The 21419-nt window shown below is 39.2% G+C and overlaps 3 protein-coding genes across 3 annotated transcripts; 2 read left to right on the top strand and 1 right to left on the bottom strand.

The window, feature by feature from the left end:
- Positions 1-471: 471 nt before the first annotated feature.
- On the top strand, positions 472-4074 carry gch2 (GTP cyclohydrolase 2). Its single transcript, XM_040135703.1, has 6 exons — positions 472-763; positions 1683-1792; positions 1978-2033; positions 2571-2602; positions 2735-2819; positions 3601-4074. The coding sequence occupies exons 1-6, from the start codon at positions 472-474 to the stop codon at positions 3728-3730; spliced, it is 705 nt and encodes a 234-aa protein (XP_039991637.1). The 3' UTR covers positions 3731-4074.
- Positions 4075-6055: 1981 nt separating this feature from the next.
- cript (cysteine-rich PDZ-binding protein) lies at positions 6056-10811 on the bottom strand. The gene is made up of 5 exons (XM_040135490.1): positions 10637-10811; positions 10376-10441; positions 9083-9137; positions 8712-8815; positions 6056-6443 (listed from the first exon to the last, which is right to left on the bottom strand). The coding sequence occupies exons 1-5, from the start codon at positions 10650-10652 to the stop codon at positions 6379-6381; spliced, it is 306 nt and encodes a 101-aa protein (XP_039991424.1). The 5' UTR covers positions 10653-10811; the 3' UTR covers positions 6056-6378.
- Positions 10812-12133: 1322 nt separating this feature from the next.
- On the top strand, positions 12134-16494 carry pigf (phosphatidylinositol glycan anchor biosynthesis, class F). Its single transcript, XM_040134489.1, has 5 exons — positions 12134-12499; positions 13712-13803; positions 14220-14336; positions 14455-14563; positions 16138-16494. Exons 1-5 carry the CDS (start codon positions 12272-12274, stop codon positions 16249-16251), a joined length of 660 nt encoding a protein of 219 aa, XP_039990423.1. The 5' UTR covers positions 12134-12271; the 3' UTR covers positions 16252-16494.
- The last annotated feature ends 4925 nt before the right edge of the window (positions 16495-21419 follow it).

Genomic DNA, 21419 nt, shown 5'->3' with positions numbered 1-21419 from the left:
ATGCGAGATCAGTTGAACAGATACAGAGCCCTTCTGCATTAAAAAAAACTTGTATGAGCTCCACGTGAAGTCATGAGCCTGCTGAACTGTGTAACCGAGGGGTCTGTCTAGTTTCTAGAAAAAAAGTGAGTAATTAGAACTGATGAACGTGGACGGATAATAATACAGGCGGTAAGTGTCAGGTGATGAGAGAGACGCAGAAAAAAGTCGGTCGCATGGCTTGCTTGGTTCGGGGGGGGGCTCTGCGATGACTTTTAACTCCGCTGACGAAACTCACTCTTTTGACGTAGGTGGCACCTTGACAAATGGGAGAACTGATGCGCCCGCGGCGGCAGGCTTAGGCTTTATAAACCCAGCGAGCACCGGGGACAGGAGCAGCCTCCCGGACCTGCAGGGTGATTTGAAACTCAGGACCTCTCTCACCTTGTCTTCCCTCCTCTCTCTCCTCCCACAGTCAGGCAGCGCTCCGACATGAACGGCCACTGCAACGGGAAGGTCAACGACGGCGCGGAGGGGCTCCGCTGCGGCAACGGCTTCGGCAGCCTCATCATAGACACCAAGGCGTCCGCCGTGCACCGCAAGCACGAGACCTCCCGCAAGGAGGCCGAGGACAAGTCCCGCTTACCTGCGCTCGAGGCCGCCTACACCAGCATCCTGCGGGAGCTCGGGGAGGACACGGACCGCCAGGGGCTGCTGCGCACGCCCCTGCGCGCCGCCAAGGCCATGCAGTTCCTCACCAAGGGCTACCACGAGACCGTCGACGGTGAGTCAACAGGTTCCCGGCCTGTCTGCGGGGTTCACACTGGAGGATGCTCTTGAGTAGTTGTAATGTGATATAGTCCTCCTGTCCGGATTAAATGGGAAAATGCACCGTGTCGTGACTAGAAAAACGGAAACCCATTCGAGCTGTACCTGTTATGTGTCAGGTGAGGTGCTGGTTTAGCTTTTAAAGGCTGTAGTGTCGCATCGACTTGCATTCAGATGTAAGGTGTGTGTGTGTGTGTGTGTGTGTGTGTGTTCTCGCTCCTCCATGTGCTGTACTGTACGTGGACATCTTTATAGGAATAAGTCGACACAAAAACGACTCAAGACGCAGGCTGATTTCCACAAAAGTGAAACTTTTAGTTGGCAGCCTGTCATTTTTGTCAGGGCTATTGACTATAAGCACATTCTTAAATCTGCTAGAAACAGAACAACTAAAAGAGATTACATGAGTTTAGAGCTGAGACACTTAGTCAATTAATTAATTAGTTGGTCTGCAGAAAATGAATCATTTAAAATATTGACAAGCGTCAATATTTGGTGTTTTTCTTGGGGTTTTCTTTGTTTGTTTTTTTTATAGACAAAACAGTTCATTTGGAGACGTCACCTTGAACTATGGGAACCTGTGGTGGACATTTTAAGCTATTTTCTAACAATTAATAGACCAAACAAATTCTAAGTAATAGTTGAATAGCTGCAGCCCTACTCGCGTACATAAAGATGCTATAGCTTGCAAGTACCAGCAAGTATTACGGATAAATCTCATGAGATACTATTCATATATCGCGGGGAAACTTCTCATCGATTTACCAAACTTTGCAGTCGCAAACTAATCTGGCCCTCACTTTAGACCCCATTTCTTTATATTTGCACATTCTGATCATTCTAAAGGTATATTTCTGTGTGTTCGCGCCCCCCAGACATCTTAAATGATGCCATATTTGATGAAGACCATGATGAGATGGTGATTGTGAAGGACATAGACATGTTTTCACTGTGTGAGCATCACCTGGTGCCCTTTTTTGGCAAGGTAAGTCTATCTGCGTGTGTGTGTGTGTGTGTGTGTGTCTTTACACGAGCGCCAACCAAAAGGGAATTTAAGATAATGCTTGTGAGCTGATGTGTGTGTGTGTGTGTGTGTGTGTGTGTTTCTAAGCATTGTAAGCTCACCACTGAATATGACTTCTGCTCTCATTGGCTGTCATTTCTCTCCAGGTTCACATCGGGTATATCCCCAACAAAAAAGTGGTGGGACTGAGCAAGCTGGCAAGGTAACACAGCACACACACATACACTCATACCGTCCTGCGGTCACTGTGGCTGTATGTTTCTGGTGTTAGTGCCGGGTGGCTGCGTTCTTCTGTTATCTCAGTGCTTTGACCTGGAGGCTTAGAGTCTAAGCCCACTGGCCATAATCTAGTCCCCTCATCAAGCACACTCACAGGCACAAGTCTAAACCCCCTCTGCTCTCGAGCCATGAGAAAATCCCTTCGGACCTGTGGGAATCACCAGTTATTATCACAGCCTGTCTGTCTCCTTCTCTATATACAATATACAAGCCCAGAATAACAGTAGCAGAGTCACTGGGTTTTTAGACAAACTTGCTGTAGTTGAACCTTGTTCGACAGATTCAGAGAATTCAGTAGGATGAATCGCTCACAGATGAGGAGTCTGTACAGTTGGATGGCCAGAGTAGAGGCCAGGGGGTTAGGGACTGATGCCAGTCTGTGTTTATTAAAAGATAAATCATAATTACGCCCGATCTGTAATCAGTCCTCTCCGCTTTGCGTGTGCTTTGGTTTCTGCAGGATTGTGGAGATCTTCAGTCGGAGGCTTCAGGGTAAGCAAACAAAGAAATCGTGCAAGATCGATAGTATTTCCACATGATAACAGCGTGTTTTTTCCCTGAGAATTTGAAAGCAATCTGGTATTAACATGTTTAACATATGTGCACTCATTTTGTCTCTTTCAGTTCAAGAGCGTCTGACCAAGCAGATTGCCATGGGGATATCTGAGACTCTGCAGCCAAAAGGCGTAGCTGTGGTTATTGAGGCAGCGTAAGTACACACGAACACGCACACACACACACACAGTCTTCATTAGCATCATTTGTATGATTTAAAGCTGCCCTGAAACTCATAGGCAGAATGTTAAAAGGTCGTGTTTCCTTAAAATCAGACAATGTAACTTTTAAAAGAAGAATTAACGCAATCTTCCTTTTACAAATGAAAAGTTGAATTCTTAAGCAATAAAGGACTCTCCTGCTCAAATGAAAACAATCCGCTACAGCCTTTGTTAGTATGAGCAGTAGCTTTGGTTGTTAAATGTTACCAAACTTTAGCTAGATAATGCTCTATAATGGACATTACTGAGTGAGTTCACGGACTTTATGACTCTTGTACACTTTTGCTACTGTTACATATGATTTAGTAATTTAACATCATCCTGTAGTTTCCACTTGTTGCCCCAGTAGCTGCTCTTCAACGAGTTACTTGGTCTCGCTTTGAAAGAGCACGGCGCTGATTTTGCATTGCACTCCTACATAATTCTCAGACTCACAATGGACAGGATCAAATCAGCGCAGTAGAATCAGAGAGATTTTTTTTATTCCATGCATTGTTTTTGCTTGCCATAACCCGGCACCTACATTACCCACAACGCAACTCAAATGATGATAGTTTGCTGGGACTTTTTTTTTTTTTTACAGCTTACTTCCCCGTTAAACACGTGTTTCATTAGGTCGAATCGTTTCCTGGCAGCGTGTTCAGACTACACACAGGACATGTCAAATGCTGCAGCTGCAAAATCTGATTCATTTGTGCATGTGTGTCTTCGCAGGCACATGTGTATGGTAATGCGCGGCGTCCAGAAGATGAACAGCCGCACAGTGACGAGCACCATGTTGGGAGTTTACCTAGAAGACCCCAAGACCCGGGAGGAGTTCCTGACTCTTTCAAAGCACGCCTAACAAATGTCATACACCATTCACTCCCGAGCCTCTGTATACCGTCGCTCATGGAGAGCGCGGTAGTAACAGTGGATCTGCATCCGACTTTACTTTAGGAAAAAGACAAACCAGTAGCAGGAATTGTAAAGCTGCTTCTTCGAAGCAGGATCCAGAGCCAACTCTGGAGCTCACCTCAATACACTCAATAACTCAATACACTGAAGCCTGTAAGATTTCAGTCCTGCTGCTGAAATTGTTCATTTGAAATTAATGCGAACAAAATAGGAAATATGAGACTCACATTCTTGTGCCTTTGGTAGATATTTTACAGTTTTACATGGCAATATTGTTTTTATCGTGTGAAACCTGAGTGCAATGTTGTAATGTGACAATACTTAACATTTTCCTGATGGGAATTTCATGGGTGCTTTTGCAAAGATATACTCTTGAACCTTTTCTTTCTCTACTATTGTATTTAGAATCCAATGTTTTTAGTAATTTAAAAAAAAAGTCAATTCTGAATACATTTATAAAATCTTTGTAATATATGAAATTTTTAAGATAAAAATCAAAATACTATAATGTCTGTTGTCCAAAGAGCAGAATAAATGATTCACTGAGTAAATATTTGCTTTTATTAGTGATCACTGTAGCAGGTATTTTAAAGATTATTTGCTTAAATAAAATGATGCAAACATTATGAAAGTTGTCAACCTTCCTTTGTTTATGTCCATAAGAGTAGCAGCCCAGGCCCAAGTTTCAGTGTATTTTTTTCTAAATTAAACAGAATGGTTATAAATCATATAAGAAATTTACTGTGTTTCAGTTTCATACTACATAATAATTCTGACAGATTTTGAACCTAAACAAGACTAAGAGTCTACGGCCATGATAACTGTTCTGTGAGGCTCTACTTAGGCATGGCAGTGCTTTGAGCTAAATGCTAACACGCCGATGTCCAGCAGGTTTAACGTTTACCATGTTCATCACCTTAGTTTGGTGTTTTAGCATGCTAACATTTGCTGACTAGCACCAAACACAAAGTCTAGCTGAGGCTGATGGCAATGTCATTAGATTTTCTGGTATTAAGTCATAAACCAAAGTACTGGACACATTCAGACGTTGCTGGGATTATCACAGTTATTACTATTTATCCTGAAGGGACCATGACTGTCTCTAGAAAATATCATGGCAATCCATACAACAGCCGTTGAGCTATTTCAGTTTGGACTGAAGTGGTGGACCGACAGACAATGCCATCACTACAGCCATACCACAAGCTTGGCTAAAAAGTCAATATGCAGACTAAAACTGTTTTGTCTTTTTGGTTGTTTTTGTACAATATAGTCAATTTAGCAATGAACTGCACAAAGTAAATGGTGGATCTACTCAAAGCTAAAAAAAAAAAAAATTTTTAAATTGTGATGAGACAGCTGCAGAAAGATCATGGAAAACAACAAAAAACAGAAAAAAAATTTGGTTTCTCTTTGTAAAGTGCAACTGGCAGTGGCATTACACACAACATAACTTCCAGTTTGTGCAAAATGTTTAAGTAGTTATGGTTAAGACACAGCTATTAAGTTGAACATCGACATTATTCTGCATCAGTATCAAACATCATCTATATGACATGAGCACTGAGGGCTCTGTTTGCTGTGTAACAGCTATTAACTGGGATATTTTACTGGTGTCCATGAATGCACCACAACACAGAGGAACAGGAACAAAAGGGCAGTGATATGAGAAGCAAACTAGAGGATCCAGGATTATATAACCAGTTATAGTTGTAGTCACCTGAATCCACAGCAGACTTTTTATTTTAGATCACGGCAGGTTAATCTGTTAAACTGGAAGCATGGTGCTGTTTTGTGCCGTGGAACAAGAGCATAAATCAATAATGAGATATAAAAACAAGTGTGAGTGCATCAGGTTGAAGGCCTGAGGGTGAGCAAGGCCTTTAAATATCAAAGGAGGAGCCTGTGAACTATAACCTCCATCTCTGACAGCAATTGGGGGAGGGGGGTCACACCTGACCATGCAGCATGCAGTTTCCAAATATGATTATGTCAGAGTAAACCAATTATAACAGGCATACAGGACAAATATGGGTATGTTGTGCGTAAGAGGCTAAAGTTATAACCTTTATGGCTTCAGGCAGAGGTATAAAATAACCCTGTCAAATGATGTCCTCATATTGGATGTTTTAATTCACTCAAAAAAAATGCAACATTTGAAATAGTACATACAGAAATCAATTATTTAAAAATAAAATCAAAGAATACAAGTCTAAGTATTTAATTTAAAATATACAACAACAAAAAAATACAAAAAAATACAAAAAAAAAAAAAAAAAAAAAAAATCAAGAAGCCTTGGCTTAAGAAATAGGTGATTACTGGTGGTAACAGGTGATAACAACAGTGCTACCCTATGTATGGCCACTGTATTCGTTCCAGTAGCATTATATAATATTCTATAATAAAAGGACAAAGCCATCTTCAAATAGCTGTCTTTCACTGAGGTGGGAAGAATAATAGTTAAGAGTTATAGCTTTCTGTGACAGGAAACCGTGGCAAAATACCGAAGACGTGACAGGATGAAAAACATACACCTCAGTCTCATCATAACATCTGTTATTTACTTGTAGATCTGTTCTCTGATCTGCATGCTGTCACACAGATGTCTGTTTGTAGTTCTTGGTGTCCAAAACTTTCTTTCCACACATTGCACAGATTCCTGGAGATGAAAAAGGTGGGAATAGAGAGTAAAGCAGTGAGAAATAATATCAGTAGAGAGAGAAGAGCAACAGCAGGAGCAGGTGCAGCTCTTTTTGTATTTTGTAGAAGGTAATTGAGCACACCAGTGTGTTTGCTGGTTTATGCTTCTGAGCTTCAAATCAAATGATTTTTGCCAAGCCATTTTAAATGAATGCTTCACTTTGAAGGGATTCACTGGTTTCTATTCATTTCTGTACAGCATAAATATCAACCATTATATTCTTGAAACTTGCTTGACTTGTGTCATTTTTGAATGATTAACCTGCAACATTTGTTTTTTGGTCACTTGTAGGCAGTGGAAAAAAGCTGTGAACAAAACACCGACATATTATCACCTTATAAAGTTGTTACACAAATGTGTTTGTTTGTCCAGCAGACACAAAAGGAACATGAGCATTAATTTGGAGTCCTTTTTGCATCCACCTGATGAATTTAAATCCAATATTCACTCTCCTTCAGCTCTGTTTTCGGTCACCACCAGTTCCTGAGGGAAATATCTGGCGCTTTAACTGCTTAATGCTAATCGCTAACGTTGTCTGTCTGTCGTTGGGCACTGGGCAGGGAGCGTATATCGGATTTTAAGAGCTGTTTTTGCTGAAAACAGCTGCCTGCTGTGGCTGTGGCTGAAAACGATGCTGATGAGAGCAGTGACACTGCAACAAAACAGTCAAGCCGGAAATCCAAAATAATTAGTTAAAAGATGCTATAAGTCGCTATAAAGCTGAGGGAAACTGCTGAATTAGTAATAATTATCCCTGGGTTTGTCACTACAAGCAACCTCTTTCACATACAAGTAGTTATGTGATCAGTTGTTAACATAAAACATATTGATTATAGCGGCTTTAAATGAATGAACGTTAAATATAAAGAAATTTGATACAGAAAGTTTCTATAGTGTGCTGGTAGAGTTTCAATTACTATGGAAATGAATGGAAATAAAAGGATGCAAGGAACATTTAAAAATCAATACAGTCGAGTTTCAAAAACAGCACGGTTTGCAAAATCGTTAGTTTTGATGGTAATTCCTGCTTTTGCATCGTATGACCTGGAGATGGGGCTTGAACATCTGTTCTGAATTATATCACTGTGTCTTTAATGTGACTTTTCTGTTTTAACTCCCTATCAGTGAAGCCCACGTGTGAACAGCAAAACACACAACTCCTCCAGCTTCTTCAGTAGCACATTTAAGCTGTAAATAGCCTGTTCTCCCTAATCCAAAACACGATTACAATTTGAACTCAGTGTTATGTTTGTTGAACTATAACCTGGGTATCATTTACTGCACTTGGAGCTGCCCCTCACTTGTCTATACTGTTTATTGGGTGTGCACTGCAACTGTATCAGCTGTATCTGGCCTGATTTTCTTCAGCTGAGACCATGCACTTCAAGGTTTTATCGAAATATGCCCTTTGAGATGTGCTGTTATTTGGATTTCATCATCCAATCTAAAAACACTATAGAGCACTGGCAAGCGGCAAACACTACATTCAAACAACATCAAGAGGTTCAGTTGCTATCAAAGTAACTGAACCTCTAGCTTCTGTCTTTGTATAGCTTTAATAATGCACAACTGCTACTCCCTTTAGTTCACGGATGTTAAAGAGTTCATCCAAATATAAAAGCACACTCGCACACTTAACTCTAGTGGTATTGAGCAAGGCAGAAGAGTAATTGGGACACTGAAATCTCAGAGATGGAAATCTCAAAAATAAATAAATAAATAAATAAATAACTTTCAGCAAAGCTACATACAAGAGGTAAGTGAGAAGACCACCCCCCCTTTTTATTTTTATTTTTGATGAACCAACCCTTCATGGTCTGTTTGCCATAGGGGATTACAGGGACATTTTCAGACTCTAAATTGGTATAGTCAGTGAAGAAACTGCGTGAAGCTTTTCTCTGCTCCACTAGCCTTGGTGAGAACATTTATTTTCCTACAGAGAGTTTGTTTCATCTGTGTAAAAATCTCCAATGTGATACTCAGGTTTCCTTTTCATCTACAGGTCTCTACAACTAAATTGGACAGTTATATACAAGTATCTTGTTATTTCAACTCCATGAGTTTTAGTCATTCCGTGTTAGAGGAGGATTTAAGGAAAAACTCTCAAAGCAAAAAAACACACACACACACACACACACACACACACACACACACACACACACACACACACACAAAATTCACCAGGATTTCCGCTCAGTTTGGAATCCAGTGTGAGTGAGTTTATACCTTTCTTGTATGCGCAGCCCTGGCAGTAGTGTGATCCAGACTGATGAACTGAGCTCTTGCAGATCCTGCAGATAGCAAAACCTGTCTTGCTGTAAGGATCAAACCTGAAAGGGAAATGTATTAGAGATCCATAAATAAAGATGCACTAATGCTATATGTTTTTCAGCCTGTTAGCAGCACAGCTCTAGGGAATAGACATACATGCTAAATGCCAATATGCAACAGTTAGAGAGAGAGAGATGAAACTACTTTCGCGTGACTTCTTGTAGATAAAAACAGGGGCAACAATGGTGATATTTTTCCTCATTAAAAAAAGACTAGTCATATACAGTAACACTTAGATTTAAGTCAGTCTTTACAGAGCTACTCACCTGGCTTTCTTAGAAGTCAGGATCTTGTTTTCATTCAGCTTACGCCCGCCACTCTCTGTGTGAAGGAAGCAAAAAGAACCCCATTAAACATCATCATCTATGTAACATTATATCACAGTATGTCACAATTAAAAGAAAATTAGAAATTAGAAACAGTAAAAAAGGTTTTTAAGTGTGATTTTGCCCTAAAAAAAATTACAACAAACAAAAATGTTAACTGTGGAGTTATAAAACAAAGTCTGATGTGTTGATCGGAATCAAAAAAGAGGGGTCAAGCTTCTGTTTATCAGTGTAGTTACTATCAATTGAAGTTCAGAAGCAAAAATTGATGTTGATCAGTCATAATACTGAGTAGCGCATTAAAACAAAACAAAGAAGGTGAAATGTGCCCATAATGAGTAACATCATCAGGCCAGTAAGATATAGAACTAGGTGTGAATAGACTGAGCATGAGCAGTTGGGTGGTTATATGGGAAGTCTTATTTTGATTCTGCTTACACCTGACATATCTACCTATGTACAAATCTGAGGTACTTGTAGTTACTTGAGTCTTTTCCGTTTTATGCAACTTTCATTACTAGTCACTTTGCAAATTAAGATTTTTGAATGCAAAACATATAGAGTACGTATAGTATATGATGCTTTGTTATTATTTAAATTAACCAACAGTATATACAAGTAGAGCAGAAACAACTGACTGAAAATTAATTGGCAATTTTTTTTGTCTTTTTGTTTTAGGTTTTTTGTATTGTTTCATTCTATCATTTTGCAAGCAAAACTCCAAACATGTCAAGGTTCCAGGTTCTCAAATGAAAATATTTGCTGCTTTTTCTTTGTAATTATTTTAACAGTTTCGATTTATTTTAAATAATTTTGAGGTGTACTTTTGGTTGGACAAAATATACACTGTGGAGATGTCACTTTGGGCTCTGATGGACATTTCTCATTAATTTCTGACAAACCAAACCAATCAACTAATCTAAAAAAATAATCAGCAGATTCATCCATAAGAAAAATACTCATTAAAAGAAACAAAATACTCTGAAATTAGCTCAACTTTGACTAACTACAACAGTAAAATGCGATTTACACGTTAATGAATGAGTAATAAATTAATGATCTAATATACATGTACAACAGTCACAGGGGATATTTTTTCGGCAGTACGTACATTTTCTAGATAATACTTAAAAACTTTTACCTGAATAACATTTTCAATGCAGGAATTTTACTGGTAACAGTATTTTTACCGTGTGGTAAGAATATTTTCACTTTAGTTTAGGACCTGCTAACCTGTTGTATTCCTCGCTCCATCCTTCCAGGTGTCTGGGGTGATGACCTTACCAAGCTTTTTCTCGCCTGAAACAATAAGTAACATAAAGTTTACAGAGAAGAAACAAATACATTAAAGAAATAAAGTCGGTGTTTACAAACCAATATGAGGACAGTTAGCAATCACATAACGTTAGCTTTCGAAGAATCTCCGGCTTTCGCTGACGGCAAAAATTAGGTTGAACTTTAAGGTAGAAAGCATCTGAATAGTGTGATACGTACATTTTTCACAAACCATCTTTCCTCTTTGTTCGTAACCGACGCTTTTCGACGGTCGGTCAAAATAAAAATAAAAATGTCAGCTAAACGTCAGCTTGCTCGGTGGATGTTTGTAAACTTCCGGTAGTTGATTCCGCTTTCTCGTATTCGCGGCAGATTGATTGGTCAAGGCTACGACAATCTCAAAGTTCACTGGCTGACTGTACAGACTGTCATAGAAGGTCCCAGTAAATCGTCACTGGCCCTCTGTGATTGGCTACAAGATAGTTTCACGTTTAGAAAGTCGCCTACAAAATAATACTACCTGTTTGCTGCAGACTAGTCATTTGTCTTATAAATAAAATTAGGGTTTTAGATACTCTTGTGCAGGTCTCACCCTTCGAGTGCATGAGATTTAGTTAGTTAGGCTTCATTTATTCGGGAAATCTCACTGAGATCAAGTTCTCTTTTGCAAGAGAGACCTGAGAACAAATTACGTATACAGAAGATAACAACAAGAAAATTCGGTAACTTAAAACAACCATCACACACAAATACCATCACACGACCATACTGATTAAAAAAATCACAAATATGATTAGAAATATAGAATAGTAAAGCTTTAAAGTTTCTTTGTTGCAGCTCAATCCAGTAGTAACGTGTATAGTACTACTAATAATGCCATTGCAATTAGGTCATCTTATTAAAATTAGACTTATTTTATTTTCAAAAAAATATACTGACAATATACTGTAATTTTCAGTTTCTACAGACACAAAAACACTAAATCACAAATGTAGCTTGTGTCAGATATAGGAGAGGCCAATATAATTCCATAGCAAGCATACATAAGATCTTGAACACATAATTGAGTCTACCACAAAAAGAATTAGACCCACTTTAAAACACTGCACTACATTATAAATATTAATACAAATACCCACTGATTCTTGGACAGCATAAACAATGAAGTGTATGTGTAAAATGTCTACACCTGACAAATTAATAATGTGTAAAATGTTGTAATTTAAAAAGAGAGCTGCAACAATTAGTCTATTAATTGATTAGTTGATTGATCTACAAAAAAATCCTCAACTATTTGGATAAACTATTAATTGTTTAAATCATGTTTGAAGTAAAAATATCAAGCAATCCCCAGTTCCAGCATGCCATTTGTGAGGATTCGCTGCTTTTCTGATTTTACTATTTCGTGATAGTAAATTGAATAGCTTTTATGTTTTGGACTGTTGGTCAGACAAACAGGCAGTTTGATGACATTACCTTGGCCTTAAAGAAACTGTTACAGGCATTTTCACTGTTTTCTTACATTTTTGAGAAGAAGTGATTAATTGATTAATCGAGCAAATAATCAGCAGATTACTCTATAATGGAAATAATTTAAAAAAAATAATTAAAAAAACAATTCTATTGAGTATTTCAGCTTGACGTGTCAGGTTATTTTGCTTTTGCGGAGGTATAAACATTGGACTTTTACTGTGAAGTCCAAGCGGATGTCATTGTCGTTCCATGTTTACGGAAGATAGGTCGATTCGTCCATACGTTCAACCTACTCCGCACATGCGCCGCTAAATCGACATTTCACAAGGTTTTACTTCGAATTTCGTATTCGTTTCATCATAGGCAGGTAAAGCAACCGTCATGTGGGACCATGAAATCAGAGCCATGGCGTCCACTCACGCCATCATCGCCGTTGCGGTGTTCATGGCGACCGTCCTGCCCGCGGTCTTCGTGCGGGGCTTCTCGGTGTACGGGACTCACCTGCTGTGGCTCTACTCCGTGTCCGGTGCGGTGACCGCGGTCAGCGTCGCCGTCTTCTGGCTGCTCGGTATCACGCCGCCCACCAAGAAGCACACACCGGGATACAAGGTGACCGCTGGCTTTGTGGTGGTGGCGGTGGTGGTGGTGGTGGTAGTGGTGTAATTCATAGTATGTTCAACTCATTGTAAGTGAAAATAAAAGCCACGGTACCATTCCAGAAGAAGAGTCTGATATTTGGAAAAGCCTGACTTCAGTTAACCCACATTCAGGCTTTAGCTATTCCACAAACTAAATCTAGACTGTCAGTATTAGCTACTAGTATTAGTATTCAGTATGTAAGTACAAGTTCTGTTACCACCCTAACATGCCTAACTAGCACTTACTGTGCACTTCTCTACCCGATCTCCTTGCACTTTGTCTTATTGAAAAGATTTAGTGCTTAGCGATGACTTCAAGGTCTCCCACTTGCACTGAAGCTTTAGTGTTGTCCCTCACCTGTAAGTCGCTTTCGATGATAGCATCTGCCAGATGAGCAAATGTAAATGTACTTCATTATGTACACCTAGCTAAAACTAATGCAGTTTTAATACAACAGTCCTGCAATAAATTAATGTTGTAATAATGGAGTCATGAAGGTTACAAGGTTCCAACTAACTCTTAACTGTTGTTTTATTTTGGAGGTTGCAGCTGTGGGGCTGTTGAATTGTATAGACTTTTAAAGCAGGGTGTTTCTGCTACTTTGCTATTTTTGTTATTACCTACACTGATACCAGAACAAAATAGTAGTGGACAAAACTACATCCTCAAAAATGATCGTAAAGTTGCATCAACACCTCTCTAAAACAGTTTCAACAAAAAACTGCACATTATAACCTTCATGAGGTAAGGGGTTCGTAGAAATTATGTTTTATTTATTCATATTTCAGCTCAATTAACATACCTAAATTAGCAAATAAAATGTTCTGAGCAGGTACGTAACTTATTAAAATAGCATGCAAATGCTTTAGATAAACCTGATCAGTGTTCAGATTTGAATTACAGATAGTGCTAAATGTGTTTAATTCTAATTTTTGACTGTGTAGAAATGAATGGCTGTAACTACTTAGCTTTTAATTTAAAAAAAAAAAAAAAAGTTGTTTTAACTATTGAACTTGAATGAACCTCCATGCATATCCAAGTACTTTCTATCCAATCAAGACCATGTCTCTAGGAAGTGAACTTTTCAAACCCAAGAAACATTGATACCCAGGCCTCGGAGGGTCTAGATTTTACTCTTTAACTTTTGTTTTGTGAACTTTCGTGACCCCTTTCTCTCTGCAGCTGTCTAGGTTGTTCCGTTCCTGTCTGTACTTCTTCCTGTCCTGCCTGTTCTTTCACACCGTGGTGGTTCTTTATGGAGCTCCACTGATCGAGTGAGTATGTGGTGATGCTCGTATACAATACCTGTATGTGTGTAGTTATGAGAGAGAGAGAGAGAGAGAGATGTACGGCTGAGAAAAAGAAAATAAAAGAGGGCAGTAAAGGAGGAGTGGTTGCTGTCAGTTTGGATGAATAGATAAACAATTGAATGAGTAGATTACTTTGTCAATTGATATTTACTTTTTGACAAGCTACATATTCAGACATTTTGATTCTGTTGCTGTACGCTTTATATATTGCATTAAGTTTTATAGACGTTAATCACTCTGTTCCAAAAATAGCTCTTTTCTATTCTTTGCCGTGTTGACACAGGTTTTGCCTCCACAAAATGTTTGTATGGTTAAACCTCTGCGGTGCTACGTAGGGGATTTGACTGGTGCTACGAGCCTCTAATTTCTGTGTTTTCCAGATCCGCCTTTGAGACGTTCTCCCTCGCTGTGCTCCTGACCTCTCTAACCACACTGAGGTGTCTCTGTGTCCTTGGGCCCAACGTCCAGGCCTGGATACGAGTGTTCAGTCGGCATGGGTAAGCTTAAAATCTGACTTCTCTCTTTGCCCTGCTCCCTGTCCTTCTGTTATGGGTTTAATCTTGTGTATCTAAATCGAACATAACTTACCTTGCTTTGCTCTCACTCCATCTCCAGAGCTATGTCCGTGTGGGACACCTGTCTACAGATTACAGTCGCCTGCACGGTGGTGGGAGCCTGGGTGGGAGCCTTCCCTATACCTCTGGACTGGGACAGGCCGTGGCAGGTTAGCACAAGCTGGAAATCCTCACATAAACAAAATGTACTGTTGGATCCTTGTCCTCGCATCGGTCATCATGCAAGAACATTTTGTGTTCTCGTCCTAAACCTCTTTTTTTTTTTTTCCACGAGGCTCGCTCGTTTCAGTCACATGAGCGCCACCTGCTCACGAGGAGGTGAGCGTCAGTTAGGTTTTATCACTAGCAGGATTGAAATGACCTGTTCTGCTCTTTATGTGGCGCAATTTCATTCAGAAAAACGTTACCAGAGAATGAAAGGAAGAATTTCACACTGCAGACCCCAGGGCAGCTGTGCCAAATGCACCCAAAAAAATAAATAAATAAAAATAAAAAAAATCATATGATCTAAAAGACCTCTCATGTTGTTGAGTTGTTGGCAAGCCATTATAATGATGAAATGAATAAAATTAATATTATTTTTTGCATTAAAATTGTGTTTTATACACACACACACACACACACACACACACACATATCTGATTGTAGTTTATTTCAGTATTTAAACCCCGAATTCTATCAGATTAAGGCATTATGATTTCAGGTCAAATCAGTGAGAAGGAGAGACACGACTCTATACATGACTCGTGTGACAGGTCTAGACCGGTTTCTGAATTCTGTTCGTACCTAAGAGAAAATTGTAAGTACGAGAAAATTTGTGAATGGCACAAATTCTCTTAAGTCGCTCGGACAGTATGTGCCACTTGATCATCGCGCGAGGCCACGTGGGGCCCAGTGTACCAGTGTACCAGTGTACCAGTGTACCAGTGTACCAGTGTACCAGTGTATCTGTGTTTAAGACTACAGATAGCTCTAATTTGTCATTTTTAACACTGGTTCTCAATCTGGGTGTTGGGACCCCACAAAGGTGTTGGAACATAATGTTTTTTGCTTTTTTTTTCTTTTTTTTTTTCTTGTGAATTACTGGACAATTACATGTCAGTCCTCTGAAATTATTCAAATGTAACAATCTGACAAGGAGGAATCCATTTATAAATTTAAAACCATTTCCTTAAAAATAACATCATCTTCATAAGACAGTAAATGCACAAGAAGACAGTAAATGCACAAAATGATTAAATCGTGTCTCTAATATTGACTTTCTGTAACTTTTTCACGTCCTTTCACAAGATTAGGGGTATTTTCCTGTAAATTTTTAACAGTCATCTTTTTGGCCTGTCTCTGGCATACAACACAGTCCCCTCCACAGTTTTCCCTGTTAACAAGAAGCCCGTTGCTTCCACTCATCATTAAACAGTGTTAAATACGCCTGTAAGGATGAAATTACAATTCAACACAGTAACTATTAAATCTTTCTCTTTATTTAATTAATCCAATTTTTTTAAATGACAAAAAGGAAAATATTAAAATTATAATGTCAAAGGGAGTTCTCTGCAAATGACTGGGAGAAAATGCAAATTAGAGGACTTTGATAATTGGAGAATAACTCTAAATGACAACGGAGCTGTATTTTTTTAAAATTAACTGAACATTACACGAGAGGAGACCTGTCACTATTTATGGCTATGAACGATCGGACTCATTTGTCTTCTTCTCTTTGTAGGTTTGGCCTGTTTCCTGCAGTCTGGGCGCCATGATTGGCTTCCTGACTGGGCTTGTTGCTGCTCCTGCGTGGATCCACTATCATCGCAAACAGCTCACATATAAGTGCAAGTGATAGAACTGACACATGTTTGTATGCCTTTGTGTGTGTGAATGTGACCGAGAGGATATTTCTTGTGTTCCTGCTGAATTCCTTTAACTTTTTACTGATTATTTATTGGGAAAATTCACTCTCTTTGCAGCCTGTAGGAAAGATGATTTTTGTAGTAACATAAGACTTCTGATTTTTTTTTTTGTACGCATGAAGGCTGAATCTGCTCCTGAAGATTTTTACATGAATAAAGTATCACTTCTGCAACAGTGTGCACTTTTTTTTTTTTGGTAAATTTGATTAAAGTGTTAGGAGTTTATAGTTGAAATTTCCTTAGTACCAGTGATTTGTTTTTGAGTGATTAAATCAAAAAAAGATCAAACCTGTAGGTGGTGCTGTTGGATTATCACCAGTGTGTGTGTGTGTGTGTGTGTGTGTGTGTGTGTGTGTGTGTGTGTGTGTTTTATGTGAAGGCGATACAGTTTAAATAAAGAGGAAAAATTGAACCTCACACTCATTTGCAAAGTAATAGATATTACGGTTGGGTGATCATTTATTGAAGTAGTCATGAGGGGAGGTTAGAAAGTTAAAAACAAAGTGTACACTTACTGCTGAGTGTCCTTCCACGGGCATACACACACAGACGCCGTTCTGCACCTGAAGCTGACTATTGATGAATACTGTTCCTTTTTAAACAACCATTAATCCTGCTCCAACTCTATTTCAACAACCCCCCCCCCCCCAGCTCTCATTCTCATTCCACCTTTTCATGTCCTCAGGCAACCATATTGATTCACTTTCATTTTAGGGACATTAATTCTCGTCCTTTCAAGCCGCCCACATCCCGTGTTCTCCTTTGCAGCCCAGTAACCACGATGAAACTTGCATTTTCTGCATCACAGTGTCAAATTGCAAGGTAAATGAGGGATGTTTTTTTTGCAGAAAGTCTAGACACTTGTAAGACATTACAACTACGTACTATACTATAATTATGTCCAAGAGAAAAAAATGAAATGTCATTTTTGCAGTGTGAAATTGGTGGACAGTTTCATCACACAGCCAGGGGTAGAGCTATCCTTTCACCCTGCGTTTGAACTCTTACATAAGGTTGTTGTGAGGGGAAAGGCTGAGAAAATACCCTGAAGGAAAAGAGAAAAGGGGGAAAAACACATTTTCAAAAACCATACATGGAGAGAGAGAGAATTTGAGAGCCTTCTAAGTAGCCTACATACAACTTACAACACCAATCAGCACACCCCTTTCATACCTCAATCTCTCCCTCCATCTCTCTGATGAAATTCAATCTGACCTCAAGCTGTTACTTCTATTACCATTGCTCTCGGTGCCTTTTTTCTATTTTCCACCGTGGCTCGGATATGCCATTAAATGTGGACAGCAGAGGAAGTGGCGAGTAGGGCCCCTTAGAGAGCACATAGTGTGATCAAGCTGATTGCGACCTGATCTGAGTTCAATCTCACCCTTGTTTCACTTCTGGCCTCGGTGTTAGTGTGAGTGTATATTTTTAGGAAAGCTAAGATGATTCATACATGTCACACCCGCTGATTTCCAAATGTCTCTTTCTGTCCCTTTGTTTCTGTATGCGTAATCGATGTACTACGTGGACAGAAATTTAGATGGAGCTGTTTTGTTCGTGCTCTCAGTGCAACTTGTGGTCGTTTCATCTGTGAGACACACACACGTGCGCACACACAAAAGCTGCTGCTCCGCAAAATGCTCTCATTCAATCTCAGAGAACTTTATTTATTCATTATTTGTTCTCAGGCTGTGCTATTGTGGCAGGGCATTGTGAGCAGAGGTAATTTGTCAGTCCCCGCCTCTCCTCTCTCCCCAGCCTTTCTTGGTGGTTGCGGCGGCCATGTGTTTGCGATTTGCAGGAGCTGTTGTTTTTCTGCATTGTTCCTATGAGGAAGGACAAACAGACAGAGGAGTACACTCAGAATTAAGAAGCGCCTTATTCTCTCTGTGCTCAATAATTTCACCCATTGCCTGTGCAATGTGGCAGTTGTTTTCAGCAAGCATGCTCTGATTAACCGCCTGTACACAACCAACTCAACAGCACAAGCAGCAGACTGAAAACACGAGCTAGTGAAGCGGGTCAAACGTAACTAGCCGAAGAGCCAGGTATTTTTCTCAGGAGCTGTCAGAAACCAAGCCACACTGAGAGGCAATGTGAATATTGAAGTTAGATTTCTCTTGTGGCCAGAAACCTACACCAAATGAATGCCAACGTTGCTGCTTGCTTTGAAGCAACAGTTTGCTAATACATTAGCCTGGACGATTTTCTAAGCCAGGGAGATGGTGGTTGCTGACACCCATGATCCCCAGAGAGTGGATCCTTCTCATCTAAAGCCACCAGCAGGTCCGAGTTCTCATTTAGCCATTGAAATATCTCAACATCTACTACAGGAATTGGACAAAATTTTGTACAGACATTCATTGTTCTGAGATGATGTGTCCAAATGATCTTGTCGATGCCCTGATTTTTTAAATTTGTTACAGACATTAATGTTCCTCAAAACGAATTGTAATCTTCATCTAGCGCCATCGTTAATTTAATATAAAGCATCAGCACTGTAACTCAAAAACGCAAACACACCCCACCCAGACACAGAAACGAGGAGGAAATGAAAGTGGCTTTATTAGAGATAAGATAGGAAAAGAAACAGGAAACAATACAATTCTGAGAGACAGAAAATAATATCTCCCACATAGAAATCAATTTCATCTATGTGCCTCTGCCTCATCCTTTTGCTTACCCATTTATAAATAAATATACACCCCACTTAAGGGATAATTTTTCTGTCCTATTACACATCCTTTATATTTTCCCAACACTGTCACCAAGTCTGAATAATTTTATTGTTATTGCTATCTGGGTCCAGTACGTAATTGATTGAAATAAAACGGATAATACCCTATTTTAGTCTCCTAAAATATATAGCTAAGATGATGGGTGCATGTCCACTCTGCGTGTAATAATGCACCCTCATTTCCCCAAGACGAATTACCAGTCCGTGTTTTAAATGTTTAGTCTGGATCAAACAACCCTCATTATGGCTAAAGCCACAATTGGTAGAATTTGAGTTTTGTTTTTTTTGGTTTTTTTGTACTTTTCGGACTTTGCGGATGTTACATGAATGATGTAACAGCCTATGTTTCAAACGGTCACAACCATTTTCTGTTTCAAAGGTTTAGTTTGGGTAAGAAATTCCAAAAAATAATAATATTTAAAGCCAGTATGTGTATCACTTGAAATCTGATGAACACACGAAACACATGAACTTGACCAATTTTCACCAGGAATGTCATTTTTCTACAATAAAACATATGCCATCAGAACAATTCGAAATCTGGTTTAATAATCACTTAGAATTCTACATGTACTGGTTTTACAATGATCTGTTTCAAGGGGGGATTAAATTGGGAAGGTAGTATGACAGGATAGACAAGTTCCTCAAAATACAAGATGGAAACAGTTTTGTCAAAGGAAGGAACTCATCCTGTAAAAAGGAATTAAATTTTCAATTTCCTTCTGATAATTCACACCCATCTTCCATATATAACAACCTTTTTTCACACTCTCATCCTCCCCCTCCTCACACTCCTCTTGCTTCTTGTGTATTGTCACTCCTTTTGCCCCGGTTTCCTGTGTTCACGCTCCCCCAGTGGTGTGCTTCATTAACAGTTGGAGTGCTGTGTTATTGAGTGGTAAACATGTTATTGCAGAGTTCTCGTGTCTCTCCTGTCGGGTAGAAGGGCGACAACAAAAGGATCCATTGTTGCTGAGGGATGCTCGAGTGGGCTGTCATGACGCAAGAAGGTTGGAGAAGACAGAGGGGTGGAATCAAGGGGATGCTGAAGGATTCGTCAATGAAAAGCAGGTACAGGATTTATGATCAAAACAAGATATTAGGCACCTCTATTGACATTTTAATGTGTGCATGTAATGATTATGTTTTTCTAAGAAAAGTCTCAGTGGGAGGCCAGTGAATTAATGACCGAGAAAACTATTTGAAAAGAGACAGTTTTCCCTGCTGAAACAAATGAACTGTCCAAAGACAGGTTTTGTACTCCCGTTTTGCGTCTTAAATTCAAGGAAATCACTTCGACTTTCCAGGGGACGGTTTCTCAGATTGTTAGACCACCGGTGCTGAGTCCAAAAACTGTAACTTCCAAAGGACTGATAACATTGGTAAAATCTCCCCTTGAAGGCCCTGGAGACCTTTTTATCTCAATCAACGTCTTACTACTTGAACACAAAATTTTGTGGTAATTTCACATGAGATTTCAGTTTTTTTGTTTTTCTAACCCTAATCCTTACGCTCCCTGATTTAGAGGGGGCAGCTAAACCAAAGGCACATAGTCCTGATGAAAAAGACTGCCCTGATTTTAGAGTGTTAATCTCTAAATGCATAATACCAAGTGATGATTTACATTTGATTGCCCATTATTTAGCTATAAATATAAGTGCATTTAAATCCATAAAAGACAACCTGAGTATGAACACCAGAAATTCAAAACAATGTGAAAATATTGCAAACAAGGTGTTACACTTGGCTGTGGTGGAAAGGTTGGTGCATTGATAAAAAACAAAATACCAATCTATGCTCCATCACGTTTTCCACACAGTGTTCCACTGGTTGAGGTTTGACTATTAATTTCATAATTTTGTTGGTTCCTCTCCTTCTGTAATGGTTTAATGGCACTGGACTGGAGAATTAGCACTATCAGCTGTTTATCTCAATGTGCCCAACTCCTCATATTCACATAACAGCAGTGAATGGAAACATGCATTAATTAGCTTTTTATTTTGCAGATTTTCTGGATATCCATGTGAAATATGGCTAAGTTTGGATAGAAACTTATGTAATGTTAAAGAAAAACTCTTCAAATTTGGCACCAAGTTTTCAGGGTTTTTAAAATGTTAATTTTTATTAAATTGGAAAGAGTATGTTTGGAGTCCAGACTGGCTCTTCGTCAAGCACAGATGAATCTCATTTTTAATTTGTACCTGCTCCAAACATTGTACTTTTTCCAATGTAATGAAAAAGACACTTTAAAATAATTTTTTATTAGACAGCGAAAATAGAGAAATGCGGGAGAGCGAGATGAAACAAAGGTCCCCCGCTAGACCCCGACATCAGTCTTTAGTTGAAGTATTTGCAGTTCAC

This window comes from Xiphias gladius, chromosome 9 (assembly GCF_016859285.1).
Source record: "Xiphias gladius isolate SHS-SW01 ecotype Sanya breed wild chromosome 9, ASM1685928v1, whole genome shotgun sequence".
NCBI classification, from domain to species: Eukaryota; Metazoa; Chordata; class Actinopteri; order Istiophoriformes; family Xiphiidae; genus Xiphias; species Xiphias gladius.
Note: the sequence above shows the minus strand (reverse complement) of the source record. Positions and strands in the feature narration are given on the sequence as shown.